At 34.9% G+C, this 15,647-nt stretch overlaps 2 protein-coding genes across 6 annotated transcripts in view; both read left to right on the forward strand.

The window, feature by feature from the left end:
* Nucleotides 1-2,105: 2,105 nt before the first annotated feature.
* LOC128163184 (peptidoglycan recognition protein-like) lies at nt 2,106-8,258 on the forward strand. Its single transcript, XM_052826712.1, has 6 exons — nt 2,106-2,179; nt 4,154-4,349; nt 5,690-5,735; nt 6,937-7,200; nt 7,581-7,694; nt 7,937-8,258. Exons 2-6 carry the CDS (start codon nt 4,155-4,157, stop codon nt 8,143-8,145), a joined length of 828 nt encoding a protein of 275 aa, XP_052682672.1. The 5' UTR covers nt 2,106-2,179; nt 4,154; the 3' UTR covers nt 8,146-8,258.
* A 4,960-nt stretch (nt 8,259-13,218) lies between these two features.
* The window catches only part of LOC128162971 (protein boule-like), a 36,317-nt gene continuing 33,888 nt past the window's right edge, over nt 13,219-15,647 (forward strand). For all 5 annotated transcript variants that reach the window (XM_052826418.1, XM_052826421.1, XM_052826422.1 and 2 more), the window contains exons 1-3: nt 13,219-13,359; nt 13,888-14,010; nt 14,196-14,287. In XM_052826418.1, coding sequence (XP_052682378.1) covers nt 13,357-13,359; nt 13,888-14,010; nt 14,196-14,287 — 218 coding nt within the window. In that variant the 5' untranslated portion in view covers nt 13,219-13,356. The remainder of the gene's footprint in view (nt 13,360-13,887; nt 14,011-14,195; nt 14,288-15,647) is intronic.

Raw genomic sequence — 15,647 nt, forward strand, 5'->3', positions numbered from 1 at the left:
CATATCTACATGTATTTACATAACTCGCGTTAAATTTACAGCTTTTGATTAATTTGATAGAATGTTAATAAGATCAAAATCATGATATAATTAATTTACTCGATTATATAAATAGTTTTCAAACTGCTCCTACACAAGTTTCTCCAATAGAATACATGATGCTTATAATACACTTCTATTTTGGTGTTATCATCATTCAGTGCATGTTTTGTTAAATTGAATCAAAAGTAACTGTAGGTAGAGTTTAGAGAATTGGTAGAGGAAATTCCGAGTGAATTTTTTTTAATTGTTGTAAAACGTTAATTATTTGTATCTATTTATCTACACTGTCCTTCATAAACAGGGTTAATTTTTTGTATTATTTTTACAATTTTAAACATCATTGTGTAAAATTTTGAGGACATTTTTTATATTATTCAAAATATATCCAAAGTTCATTTACTCAAAAAGTAGGTCGTTGGCCTAGTTTTTTTTCTGGTATTATTACTAGTGAAATAAACACTACAATCAAAGCCCTATAACATAAAGTAGATAATTTTTCATTGTCATCAATGGATTTTTTCCCAATTTGAGGAAAACGTCATGCGCAAGCTAGAAGATGGAGAGGGAGTCTAGGTATTCGGAATCCCTCTCCTCTGGAAAATTACTACCTTATTTGATCTGCATCGTAGAGGCACCAAAAATTGCCCCAACCACACCCTTTGGCAAACAAAATCATTACTCGGACTTCCCCCTGGAAAAATTTTTTGGATCCACGCACGAGGAGATATTGTTTATAGGATAGAGGACACCTTTTTGTATAGATTCCTAAGTTAAGTATACAAAAGCCTTTGACCTAGAAAACACACTATAATGTTATACTCACCTTTATAATCACTAAAATCGAAAAGGTCGGCCGGGTTCTCATGATAAGACACAGTGGTTCCATAATATGGAAGAGAACATTGCCATAATGAATCGATTTATAACAGTTCTTTGTTGCGGTTATGATGCATGCAAGGTTTCGGTTTTTGAAATAAAGTTGATTATCATTTTCATTTTGTCTTTTGTTATTATTGAATATAGAAAATGATAAATCATTTTTCAAGCAAATAAGAAAAGTGAAAGGAATATATGAGCTGTATTTTTTAAAATTTTATTTTGCTGCTAAAACCTGCTAGTATGATAAGTCTGCATATAACTTAAACTTTTATAATAAATAAGATTTGAAAACATCATTAATTTTTGTCAAAGGAAATATTTCTCTTCTAAGGAATATATAGCAAATCAATTGTTGTACAGGACGACAATAATTCAATTTTGCTCAAAATAAGGCTTCTAAAAGGCCTTTTCTACAAAAATATGGCTAACAGAAAATTAAAAACCATGATAGTTTTGTCATTTTAGTAGAAAAGAACAATTTAGTAAAAAAAAAAAAAAATTCAACATGAAAAATGCAGCTCATATTGCTTTAAACACAGTTGAGGCTTCTTGATAAAAACTATTGGATATCTACAATATTTGCTTTGACCATGATGTTAATAGTTTATTCTTCGAATATATATTACATTGAATATTAAGAACCTCTCTCCGATATTCACAGAAGTTTTGACACCCACATTCCAAGAATTTGTTTATGTATTGCGGTAAACTGGGAACAAGTTAACCACCTCGTTCAATATGACCTTGAACTTTAAAAATGACCTTGAAATGTACCTTTAATGATTTTGACCAGAAATTCACCATAGTTTTAAAAATTGAATGAAATTCCCATCATAGATGACCTTGAACTGTCCCACTGATATAATAATTTGTTGATGATTTTGACCAAAAGTTCATCATATATATTTAATGAAACTCTCATGTTTCGTTGCTTGTAGATCGGGAAAAGATTGCATATTTATAGTTCTAAGACAGAAAGACAATCGATGTCATTTAACAGCAAAGGACCTTACCTTGCAGTACTGTTAAATGTAAGTAACGACCTCCCACTCACCCATGCAATTAAATACACCCACCAACCAAATCAGTTCAGAGTACAGTACTTTTTTAATTTGATAGTTTCTTGGGAAAGATTATGATGATACTATTTGCTGGAACTTGCCCCCATATAAAATGTACTTAGTATATATCCACTTGTTAGAAGTGGGAACTTACTGATAAGAACATAAATATATAGGACACGTTATAAATAAAAAAAGTAAGTATTTTCTCTTTCTTTCTTGCATGTCATATAGCGTTATTTCAGTGCATTACTGTTGTTTTTACTTTGCATCGGTGATCGTTTGTTTTGCATCAGTGTTTGTTGGTTTTGTTTTAAGCAGGTCTGTTTCGTATATAAGCATGTTTTTTAAAACTAAGTTGTTCGTTTTGGATTAACGTCCTTTTTTCCTCTTTCCGCCGCCCATGGTAGAGTTCTATTTCAAAATATATGAAAATACCCTAATTCAAACGGTAAAATATATGAACTTGTTCTTGATTAAATACTTGGGAATCATTTAATTTCGTGGGAGCCAATTTTCTTAAATTTTACAGGTTCGTGGGGACGTAATTTTTTTCATTCACTTATACCTTCAACAGGAAATATGTTTTTATTACTCTGATTTATTAATTCGTGGATGATGTTAATTTGTGTATTTGAGGTACCCACGAATTCCACGAAAATTGAGCCACCACGAAATTTAAAGATTCCACAGTAACAGTTGATAGCTAAACAAATCATATCTCTAAGTTTTAGGCAGATCTAATGGTGATTTTGTTGACCGTCCAGCCTTCTTAAGGTCTTTAGATTTTCCATCTAAATATTTATACCTATATAATAATAATATAAGTATTAAATAGATTTTTCATTTAAATTCCTGTTTTCCAATTATTTAATCAACCTCAGGAGTGTACATATATACATGTTTATACGTAGAAAAGCTACGTTCTATGTTTACGACTTTCATGTACATGTATGAAGACGTAAATGGGTCATCTATTATAGCATAGATGTCAGACAGTCTTTGCCACACAAAGTGCCCTGTACAAGCGTTAATTCGGTCATTGAACATGTAGACTGATAAAAACTTATCTTATACAACCGAGAGGAATTTTCAATCGTGCAAGATAAATTGATCATAATCTTTAACAGTATACTGTATACAGGGAAATATTCGCCCTCGTTTTATTTTCGCCCCTTTCGCCCTCGTTGTCAGCGGGCGAATTTAAGACTCGGCAAATTACCAGGTCTTAAATTATCTCTCTTTGACCAAACCTATGTCTGAGCGGGTGAAGCCGTTTTCAAGTGAAGTCGGGCGAAAATAACACGGGGCGAAAATAACCCTGTATACAGTATGTAATTATTTTATTAAATTTATTAACAGATAATAAACGGATAATGCTTCGCTACACTACACTACAATACACTACACTACACTACGTTACACTACACTACACTAAACTACACTACACTACGCTACACTACACTATACTATACAATCTTTCTATGCCAAGGATCGTCTGACCATGAACTTTGACCTCATAGACTGAAGATCAATTGGGGTCATGATAGGGTCAATTTTCTTTATAAAGAGGGCATCAATTGTTTGTCTGGCAAAGTGTTCAGATAATGAGTGGTAAAGGTCTGACCGACCGACTGGTGCATGACAATTATATGCTTCCTTTCTATCAAAGGTGCAGTAAAATAAAATAGACATTTTAAAAATGATGTACTAGTTTGTTTTTGTTTTTTGATTTTTGGGGTTTTTGGGGGTTTTTTTGTTTTTGTTTTGTTTTGTTTTGGTTTGTTTTGGTTTTTTTGGAATGAGACTCCTGTCGATAATAATGTGGATAAACAAAATACTTTTACTGGTAAAGAATTTTCAAATTTTATAATATTTGCCCAAAAAATATGTTTTAAATTTTTTGGAAAGGTTTAAATACGGGTTTTAAATGTCAACATATGACTTAGAGATTCGTTGTCAACGCTCTAACGTTGTTAGATAACAATTTTGGGGAAAGAACTAATTTTTAAAAATATTACATTTGTACTTGATTTTGTTGTTTATTGCGATAGAAAATTCATCACGATATGGGGTGTCCCATGTTTCCTTAAATAGTTTTTAACTTGCAATATTTCAATGGGTGCAAAAATACATACTAATAGGATGCATGACTCTTTTTTACATTTCAGAATGAAGTGGACAATATTTGCAGCTATTTTAACTATTTGTCAAAAAATAAACGCCAAAGATTGCGCATGCGTGCTTTCCAGAGATCAAATTTTAAACAATGACGCAGGATTCGTAGGAACAGCCTTGCAGGGAGAATGTTTCCCGATTCTAGGTCACTCGAACGTTACCTGGCAACACATCCAGTACCATGATCAGGTTTACTGCGAATGCTCTTTGGCGATTTTAAGATTCGGAATCCTCTTGGTCAGAACATTTATTAAAGTAAAACAAATCAACATTGTTCAAAGTCCGAAGAGGTTCAAGAGTAATAGCATATTATGAAGATTTTCGCGATGCCCAAATGAGGTCCTGAAGTCCAAGCGTATGAACCCCGTAACACCATTACAAGGGCGTTACAAATTGACGTCTCATTACGATCCTCAATACATGTATATATGTATAAACAAGTAATCCTTTTAAAGGAATAATCGGCATGAAATACCATTGGTTAACTCTGTTAATATATATAACATACGCTACATGCAGTAAAATATATATAACACCGTTTTAATGATTTCCGAAATGGCAAGGCATGAATGAACTTTACACTTAGTAGGCGAATCATACTTCCGACTAATATTCTTAGGCATATGTGAAAAAAAACGTGATTTGAATCTTTATGAATGTAACCCTATAAATGTTTTATTTTCGGGGTAAAATGATAAGAGTAACGTTCATAGTAATCTATGTATATTTATAAATTTAAATAAGGTTGTCATTGCATAGTAAATAAAATAGTGCAAGGCGCAATGCGTGCGCAAATAGTTTAATTTGTCGGATGCCTTATATGGACACAACTGTGATCGGCCGAAGCCGATCACAATAATCAGTCATGACCGTTAACTAGGAAAAGACTAGAGTCAAAAATGCAAATTGATGATGTGAATTTAAAATACACGTGGTTTCAAAAGTTATATGTAATTTGGTCGACCAAATGTTTTTGATTTCTATTTGCCAAAATCTTAATGACCGTCAATGAAAGTAACATATTCCTGCTAATTGAGGCTAATTACACAAAGTCAAAGGTCTTGTTACTTCATTCTTGCAATCGAGGGAGTAGTGAAATATTTTATTATCAGACATGCGGGGATTTAGAGGGGAACCGGTGGGTGGTCTGGACCCCACTGGAAAATTAAATTCTTAAATTTACATTGTAATATTACCAACAAAATGCCTCGAACCCCCCCCCCCCCCGGGTTTTTTTTTTTTGACCTGCGCATGCAAGACATTTATCAACTGCATATGAAGAAGATTACTGTGTTTATGTTAATGAAATGGTGTGATAAGTTTAATCAGTCTATAGGGATCTCGACTAATTTATCTATTAATGTAATAATACAAAATTTGATTTGGGAGAGTGTGTGTGTGGGGGGGGGGGGGATAATCGTTCTCGTCAACTCAAAAATTAGCACCACCATCAAGGCCCGCGTTTAATAATCGAATTTTCTAATTATCAACAATATAATAAACATTATAATATGTTTCATCATTTTCAGAGCGCCTGGATTGCGCATTCATCAGTTGAAACAAGGGATTGTGACAGTAAGGCTTGTTATTTTAATCATCGTTTGTCATTTGTTGTTGTTATTAATTTTTTTGTTGTTGACCACCCCTATACTATAAACACGAGTATTTGTGGCCTACTGTACCCAGTTAAAAATCTCGACAGTGTTGGAATTACGGGCATCCGTATTTTCTACTTTTGTTTTTAATACCTCTGTTTCCCTGCCCTACTTACACAGGCACCTGACATTACCCAGTATATATTTTTCTCATAATAAAAATATACCGTAGACCCTACACCTAATAATACACAGGCACCTGACGTTATATATTTTTTTCGTAAGGGGTCTGTGCTTACTCATGCCCCGCAAATGTAGGGAAACAGGATGAGTGTATTCAAAACGAAAGTAGAAAATACGGATGCCTGTCGCCGGTTTCAGTGTATGATTTGTTTTTTGGTTACAAAGGGTAATGAATGTTAAAACCAAATTAGACGGTGAGCCTTATGTCTTATTTTCTTCTATATGCCTTGGTTTTAGTTTACTTCTTATATTTTGCTATGGAAACTTTTTTACTAAATAATGATCGTATCATCATTTTTAAACGTTAATTAAGCACCTCCCTATGGGCATCAATCAATCATTTACCGGATGTGAGCTCTTCCGGCAAACACGAGAATTTGCGATTGAATCAGATTAAAACTGGTTCTCATTTGTTCTCATTTCCATCGGGTGCTGGACAGTGAGCCCAACTATGAACTACACCCCCCCCCCAAAAAAAAAACACCCCAAAACAAGCTCTCCCCTTACTCACGAGCCAAGTCGTTAATTTCCATCTACCTGAGTGTGTAAATGTACACCCTGTATCAACTTTTTTTCTAACTTTACTTACAATTCAATATCTGTGCGAGGTTAAATTGTGTGATTTGTCAACTATAATGGGCGACCTGCATTACAAAGTGCAAATGTATGATGCTGTGATAATGTTCAGCGTTGTAGTATGATTGTGCGTGTCGTTTGTAAGAAAAGAGTAAATTATGTATATTTATTTAGAATTTTGATGCGTGATTGCTAATCGGCTTTGGCCCAGATGTGAGTGCAATTCTATGATAGGGTCACAGTGACGGGCCTGGGTTAGTTAAATTTGGCGGGGGGGGGGGGGGGGTCAAAGGGATTGTTTTGAGAATCATAATTGATGGATATTGATAAAATTTCATTTGTTTGTTCCCTTGGTAACACAGGTACAGTTCCAACGACCACTCCCGGTTCCCTTGACCCAACAGCCGTCAGGCCATCTCCCAAGTTACCCGGATGTCCTACAATCATCACGCGTGATGAGTGGGGCGCCATGCCGCCATCTCACGCCATGACGCTCTTAACAGAGACGCCAAAATACGTGTTCATTCATCACGGAGCCACGAGCCCATGCTCTACGCAGCAGGAATGTTCAACGCGTGTACGCTCTTACCAAACATTCCACATGTCAGCGCCCCCTGCCGGTCGAGGTATAATTAAAACATGTTTTATTCTTAATTTTGACAATGTTTACTACATTTAGGTTGTGTTTTCACTGACACATGAGATCAAATGCATAAAATATGGTGTCTGTCTGTTTATGACTTACGAATTTGATCGACCTGCCTTTAACTTTTAAATATCATATATTTTGGCCCATTAACTATACTAGCATTAATTCGTTAAAAAAAAATCCACATAATCTTTGTCAAGTTCATGTCATGCTTTAATTACATACATGTATAAAAATCTTTGAGATCCAAGGTCTATTTCAAACCGTGATTTAATTACCCATGTATAGGAATGTATTTCAATTTAGTAAAGCGTTGCCTCATACATGTGCGTATATATAATTAACATTGTGTTGTAGGGTGGTGGGACGTCGGCTACAGCTTCATGGTGGGCGAGGACGGTAACGTGTACGAGGGGCGTGGCTGGGACCAGGTGGGCGCTCACACGTACGGATACAACAGTGTGGGGCTGGGTAAATATCCCATGTAACTCGCCGGGGTAGGATGTAGAAATATGACACAACGCAAATTCAACTTTATTTAACATGGTTTAAAAAAACCATTGATATATCATATAATTATACATGTCATGTATATATATATATACCAGACGTGAAGTTTAACGATGTTACAAAATACACTTATTTCAATCGCAACTTAATTCAAACAACCCGAGAAGTTGCGATAGTAGATTAGTTGGATTTTTTTCTCCCAGGTATCTCTTTCATCGGGGACTTTCGGGACAGACTTCCGAATCCTAACGCCATCCATGCTGCCCAAGCGCTCATCAAATGCGGGGTGGACAACGGAAAGATAATCGGGAACTACATACTAAAGGGGCACCGGGACGTAGGAAACACGGAGTGTCCGGGGCAAACACTGTACGATTACATTCAAACCTGGCCCCATTACAACAGAAACTGACCGGATAGGTGTATTGCGCACGCGTGACGATGCTGAAGAAGATCAAGACTTGACGATATTAGATTAATTGTATAAAATAAAATTTCTCATTACTTTTAAATATTTACATTTTCCAGTGTCTTTGTCTGAGATAACACTATGAATCGCTTTTGTAATGTATTGACCAATACACAGTTCATCAATGACTATTTTAATTTTTAATCGTACGTATAATTGCTGCAAATTATATGAAATATCAATATAAGTATAAATAAGGGATCATTATTTGAATATTATGAGTTGATCAAATCCGGTCGATATTGATCAAACTACTGACATGTATCATAAAACCCTCAATTCGGGCTTTATTGGATTTTGATTACTCCGTATTTGATCACCTCTTAATACTCGAAAAATGATTCCTTATTCCTAAAATAAACAATATGTAGCGTATATAGCGTTATATGTTGATGGTATCGCTCGTGACCCAATAAGATATTTCACTTTACAGTGCATGTGAATATGCCACTGTGAGCGTCAAATCCTATGAAATGATTGTCCCTTTGATTAACTCGTTCATTCATCAAGTTCTGTTGAGCCTATGTACATGTATATAGCAGAATGATCCACAAAATCAAATGTTAAGGTGGAATTACACATCGTCACAAAATGGCTGACCTCTGATCAAACCGACATTTCGTTTTATTAGATCTAAAAGGATTTTATCGACGAAAACTGTAACATACTGCATAGCCGAGTGGAGAAAGTGTCAGGCTTGTGATCCGTACATCCCGAGTTCGAATTCCGCAGAGGCTTTTGTTGTTACATGTACTTACTGAATTGAATTTTTTAGATATTCATTTTTTATCCCCAATCTGCAAATTTTCGCTTAATTGACATACATGTATGAACAGTTAATTCATCGTTATATATCTTTCATAATCAAATTATTTACTGTTAAGTTACTTTTCCCAGGTGTGTTATTCCACCTTAAGATACACCGTGTAGAATCGCACATAAGGGGGCCGTGATCGGTGTAGCAGGAAGGCAGTGGTTATCAAGAAACTACCTCTAGTAACATGGGAGTTGAGATATATCTTTGAAATATCTCAAACACTTCTGCAATATGCAGATGGGGTAGGCGCCAGGTATTTTCAGGGTATTTCAATAAAAATCTACTGCAGAACTTCCAAGTTTTTTCGTCCAAAATCATTCTGTGTGAATAGAAAATCTGTATCTATAAGAGAAAACAAGCTCACCTGTCTCGATAATCACTGACTTCCGTGCAATACTTTTGGTCAATTCTTTATTCACTCAAGACCTAGCTAGCGCAGCACAGTTAAGGCTGTCAATAAACTCCGTTCAGACAAAAAGTACGGGAAATATGCATTATGACATCATAGTATATTACAAACCTCGAAAGTACTTATTAATCTATTTATTAGTAAAATTAACTTATACTAATCTTTTAATTGAAAACAACAAATGCTATTACTTACAATTTTGATGTCCGTTATATCGTACACACTGAAAAATAAGCGAGATGTCGTTCTCGCTGTACTACAAAATATGACGTCATATGCTTCAAAATGACGCATTAATTAAATCATTGAAGGCTATCGCGCAGTTTTATAGCGAAGTAAAATAAATGTCATACATTAACGGAAAAGTATAAATGAATATTTTGTTTAAAATTATTATTAGTAGAATGATACCTATATAGTCTTATTTTCATTTTGTTAAAAGTATGCATCGTATAAAGAAGCCACCTCGGTTTCGTATAAAATATCGTATATCTAAAATCTGAGAACCTAAATAAATCACTTAATTGCAAGGGCATACACTTACCTGATCCCGACAAACTTTTACATGTGAATTTGAAATATGCTATGTAACTTAAAAACTTCTACAATCCTTGTAAAATCTTACAAATTAATTATTTTTTAATGAAATTAACCCTGTGACCTTCAAAATTATTCAACATATGCATTATAAATTACGGTTTCTACTAACAAATATTCTTATCTTAAAAAGTTCGCACTGTTTTTCAAAATCTACGATATAACATCAAGTTATCTCATAATTCAGTTGTGAATTTTGACATGATTATGCCCTTGCAATATTGAATTTTTTAAATGACCTCAAAACCACAAATACATCTGCTTGTACCATGCGAGTGCCATATCATGTGACCACTATGAACATAAAATATTGTACTGTTATACATATATTTTAGAAATATATTGCATTTGAGTGACTGTTATTGATTTTAAAAAGGACATGCCAGTTTAACTAAAGTATACGTTTTTTCATCACAAAAATTTGCCCATATTTTTATTGACCGCCTTAACTGTACTGCATGGTATTTGAGGTTCAAAATCAGTATATACAAATGTACACGAACACAGTCAAGGATCACATGTACAGTAGGAGTAATAATGACGAAAAAAGGTTAAAATCACAATACAATAGGTTGTTAAAGTTGGTTTCTGGAAGAACAGACTTTGAAAATTTTCTTAATAAATATTGACAAGTTTTTTAGTTTTTCTACATTAAAAGTATTCATGAGCTCGTTAAATTTTATAATATTTGGGTTTTCATAATATCTCTTGGGCAAATTTTTTTTTCTATCGTTTACAAAGTGTATACATTCTAAAATATAATGAAATTCATCCCCAATACTAATAGAATCACACATTGTACATTTGTACAAAATCACGTACGATTCTACACGGTGAGATAGGTAAGAAAATTTTTATTGTTTTAACCAATGTCCACAATGTTCTTTGAACAACTTAAAGTTTCTGTAAATCGGTGTCATGTACAAATATTAGCATGCTTTGAAAGTTGGGGGGGGGGGGGGTCCCTTCCTTATCTATAATTTATAACCATGTCACCAAAATAAATAAATAAATAAATAAATGAAAATAAATATTAAAAATTAAGGTATTCGCTCATCATTTATTTTCCAGTATGTTAATATTTTAAATTTCGATTTCCTAAAAAAAAGAAGAATTGGAGAAGACTAGTCCTCCATCCTAACCCCCCACCCCCACCCCCAAAAGGGATGTTACAACTTCAGGGACACGGAGGAGGGTGTCTGTCCTCCCCTTTTTCAAATTTTCAAAAAAAACAAAAAAAACAAATAAAAAAATAATTATATATGTAGAAATTTCTTTTTTGTACGAACTGCCCCCCCCCCCTTCACTTTTTTGAAAAGTGTTAAAATCATAAGAGTACAACAGTATAAGATACCATGCACGCACCCCTTAGGTTTTTTTTGGATTTGATCATGCATGACTCGGCCATTATGATCACCTCATAATTCTAAAAGAATAATTCCTTGTTCCTAAAACAAAAGCACTCTGAGACCGTTATAACATAAAAGTAGATTCATTTTAAAAACATTAAAACTGTTATGACGCCCTGTAATAAGTTTTTATTAACTACATGTACAATAAGGGATACACATGCAGAATTGACGTGACTACACAGGCACGTAGCATTGTTTTTGAAAGTAGCAAACTCATCCAAAAATCTTGACGAGCAAAATAAAAAGAGGAAAGTTACTTTGAAAAATGCGGGTTGGGGGGGGGGGGGGGGTGTATACCTGTAACTTTATTTTCACTGATTATATTTCCTTATTTTCGATTCAATTTTTTACATGGTCCCATAAAAGTAGGGGGCAACTCCATGTTAATTCAATTTTTTGTGTGTAAATTTAAGAAAAATCTTTGCTGCGTAAAAAAAGGGGGAAAGCCCCCTGGCCTCCTGATGCTACGTGCCTGCTACATTCTTCTTTGAATCAATCACACTGTCTTATAAAAAAAAATACAACAGTCGGCATAATGATAACAATAGTGTTGTGTTGTGCCTAAATAGAGACAGGGTTTCACACTGTCTTATAAAAAAAAGCATTGTATTATCTGATTTAGTGTTATAGGGCCGATGTGCGATTTTTTTTAAAGGAATTTATTTAGCCTAGAAATCGTCATGCAGTTCCAAACCCATGGGGCTGACATATGAAACAATAAATGTATAGGGATGATCATGTTTAATTATTCAAGATTGTAAAGAAAATTTCTTCTCTTTAGAATCTCATGTTGTCCGCTATTAAAGGCATGCACCGATCTAAAGTGGGGTCGGGTGAGGGGGGGGGGGGGGGGTCCGGACCCCCCTTCCCTGGAAAATTCAAATTTATTTAATTCACATAGTGAATAAAATGAAAATAGGCCTCCCCTCCCCCTCTCAACATAATTATCCCTCGGACCCCCCCCCCCCCCCCCCGAAAAATTTTCTGGATCCGCGCATAAAAGTTTAATTTGTCGATTTGTGGCCAGTTTTTATTTGTCATAAAATCTAAACATACTCTATTGGATTTGTAGATATTTTAAGTTACATGCACAATCGGCGTGAAGCAATGCATGTATTGTAAGTGATAGGGCCTAGCATGCAAAGAATTTCTGCATTAAATTAATCTGCGATGTCCACGAGAGGAGCAATTGTGAACATATAATATATATCACGGTTGTGTGTGTGGCGATTTCTTGACGTAATCTATCGAACATGGGATTTTAAAGATGCGCGCTTCTATTTCGATCGGTACTATATTCTATAACTACGAGTATGTAGTAGAATATTGTAAGTTAGCAAGCTAAGTTCCGAGTGCCATGAATGATAGAGCGATCAAAATTAATATTTCTTACAACCTACTATGTAAGTGTTTACTATTTATTACTGTGGTTCAATAATTATGATGAGAGAGAGAGAGAGAAAAAGAGAGAGAGAAAAAGAGAGAGAGAGAGTCGAAGAAGGGCACGTGCACGGAGCCATTTGTCGCAGGAGAGACACGAAACGTCACAGTGATGAACACTCATCAGGCGGGAATAGAGTTCTTGGGCGAATCCATCCTTAGGGGGTTACTCGGACTGGAGAAAAATGTTTAAAAGTTGCTTTAGTTTAATTTTTCCTCATTAGAATTACTTCTCAATGAAAATATTTTGACTTTCAATTACCCCTTTTTATACATATAATGATATGCTATGGTAAACTCTTCTGGTTGTTAAGCACCCGAAATTAATCATGTTGTTACCCCTTTCTTATAGACTAACCCGACAGTTCCCCGGCTCATCAAAAAGTTTCGGCTGTTGCCAAAAGATCATCCTTCGGAGGATCTCTGTTGTATTTATATATTTTATATTATTTATCATATAGGACGATTCTCTACACAGCATGGTGAGTAATTAGAAATCTATATTACCAAGGAAAGTTTTTTCTATCAAATTAAGAGTAAAGTTGCTGCTGTAGATGAAGATCTAAGAATCGCTGAAACCTCGAACAGATAGCAAGGCATGTCTAAAATTAGCTTATCGTTACAACGCATCGGGTTTCAGTTAGGTACCATTTTTTTGACAGTAAAAGAATGTCTTGTTGACTGGCAGCATGTCTGAAATTATAGGAACCCTGAAGATTCAGAGAGATAGAGAGATGACCGGCATCTCGATCAAGGTTGCCGAGCTGATCGTCAAGGTCCTAGGGGAAAAATTCTGTTTTTCCGAATAGCGATTGTCTCCCAAAAAACGTGTACATGTTAACTGCGAAGTTGACGATCGTACACTGGTTAGTGGGGATGGGGGGATCTTTAAAGCATGAAGTGACATCTTTTATTTCGAAACTCAACCGTCACTTTATGATTAGAAAAAAGTATGGCAATTGTTAATAGAGCATCACAGCTTTAATGAGTTTTCATGCTTTTTGTTGAAGTCTTCATCAGCCGATGTCTCACCATCTGCGACCCCTTCCTCCACACCCCTAAGCAGTACTCATGCACCGAAATATGGCACAGTCATCCCTAATCGCATATTTGTTGGAGGAATTGCAGCTAACGTAAGTCTTGCATGTTTACAAAACGCTGCCTGCCAACTCAAAAAATTGTACTATAGTAGGTTTTTTTTCTTTGTATGTTGTCTTAATATGTATTTTCACTGGCAATTTTTTTTATATTACTGAGCAAATTATCTTTTCTGTATGAATACTAATGCACAAATGAATCTCTTATGGTTGAATTTTAGACATCTGAACAAGAACTAAAGCAGTTTTTTGCTGCTTATGGAGCTGTTAAAGACTCCAAGATTATTGCAGACCGAGCCGGGGTCTCTAAAGGGTGAGTGATTAGTTAATATAACTTGTGATGTTAAGGAATAAAACACCCCCAACACCAACACCACCATACCCCCCCCCCCCCCCCCCCCCCCCCCAAAGATTATCTGTAACTCGTACATGCAAGTGCATATGGTGAATTTTTTTAAATTTATTAATAAATTAAAAGTGGTAATGTGCATTGTAAAACCAGATGCATGCGGGCATGAGAATCAAGGAATTAATTTTTTATGAGCTTATTGAAATAAGCTGTGAAAAAAGAAAAAAAGAAAAAATCTCCACAAAAATATTGAATGATCTTTTGCTAATTTTTTGCAATGCTTGGAGCTATTAAGTGGGTGAATGCCAAAATTAGGATAAGTTAAAAGCCATGGTAGTGCTGAAACAGATACCATAGTGTAAATCAATATTTGAATATTCATGAGTGCTATTTGAATCGTATTCGAATATTCGTAGATGTCATCCTACAAGGTATTAAGCATGTTTGATAATTTATATTACTTTCAAAAGATTTATTACATGTTCTTCTTTAATGATATACTGCAGTCCTGACTCCTGTATAAGACCGATACGTAACTTCGTAAGTCAGTCCAAATATTTCCGCCATGTTTGATTATAGTATTAGAAAAACCAATAATGAGACCTTAATTCTGGAAATATCCTGTATATTTTAAATTAAAGAAGAAATTATATCGAAGTATCTTTAAAAAAAAAGTTTCGATGTTCCTTTTGATATTAACACTCTGTAATTCACACTCGTTCAAAGATTTTAGCAAATTATTTCTTTAATCCAGAATGTTTGTCTCCGTATGGCGTAAACCCAGATTTTACTTTCAATGTAAACAAGTATGGCAGTCGTAAATCAGAGTTTGCAAATGGCTATGTCTTTTGTTTCGTTCAGAGTAAAATGTACCCAAACCCAGCTTAATATGGATGTTAAACATGACCGTATGTTCGAATGCTACATATACATTCGAATATTAGAAATTTACTATTCATTCACAAATATTCGAACATTCGTTTCAGCACTAAGCCATGGATTGAACCTTATAATTCTTAAATAAACTTGTAACATACAGTACAGGCAACGCGGATTCCGTGTTTCCCGCGCACGTCACGGTATAACCACATCGAGGTGATCTGCCAGGTGAGACAGGTATACCGCGTTACCATCACGGTAAACTTATCATCTACCTGTCCCCGCCACGGTAAAATTATCGATGAGAAAGTATCGTATACAAGCGAGAGTTATCTCCCCGAATGACAAATAAATTGCATGTTTCTTTATATTTAATGACGATATTTCAGTCTTCACTACAAATTTTTTTCAGCACATGCCCTTCGGGCATGTTGACCCATCATTT

The sequence above is a fragment of the Crassostrea angulata genome, chromosome 9, assembly GCF_025612915.1.
Source record: "Crassostrea angulata isolate pt1a10 chromosome 9, ASM2561291v2, whole genome shotgun sequence".
NCBI lineage: Eukaryota > Metazoa > Mollusca > Bivalvia > Ostreida > Ostreidae > Magallana > Magallana angulata.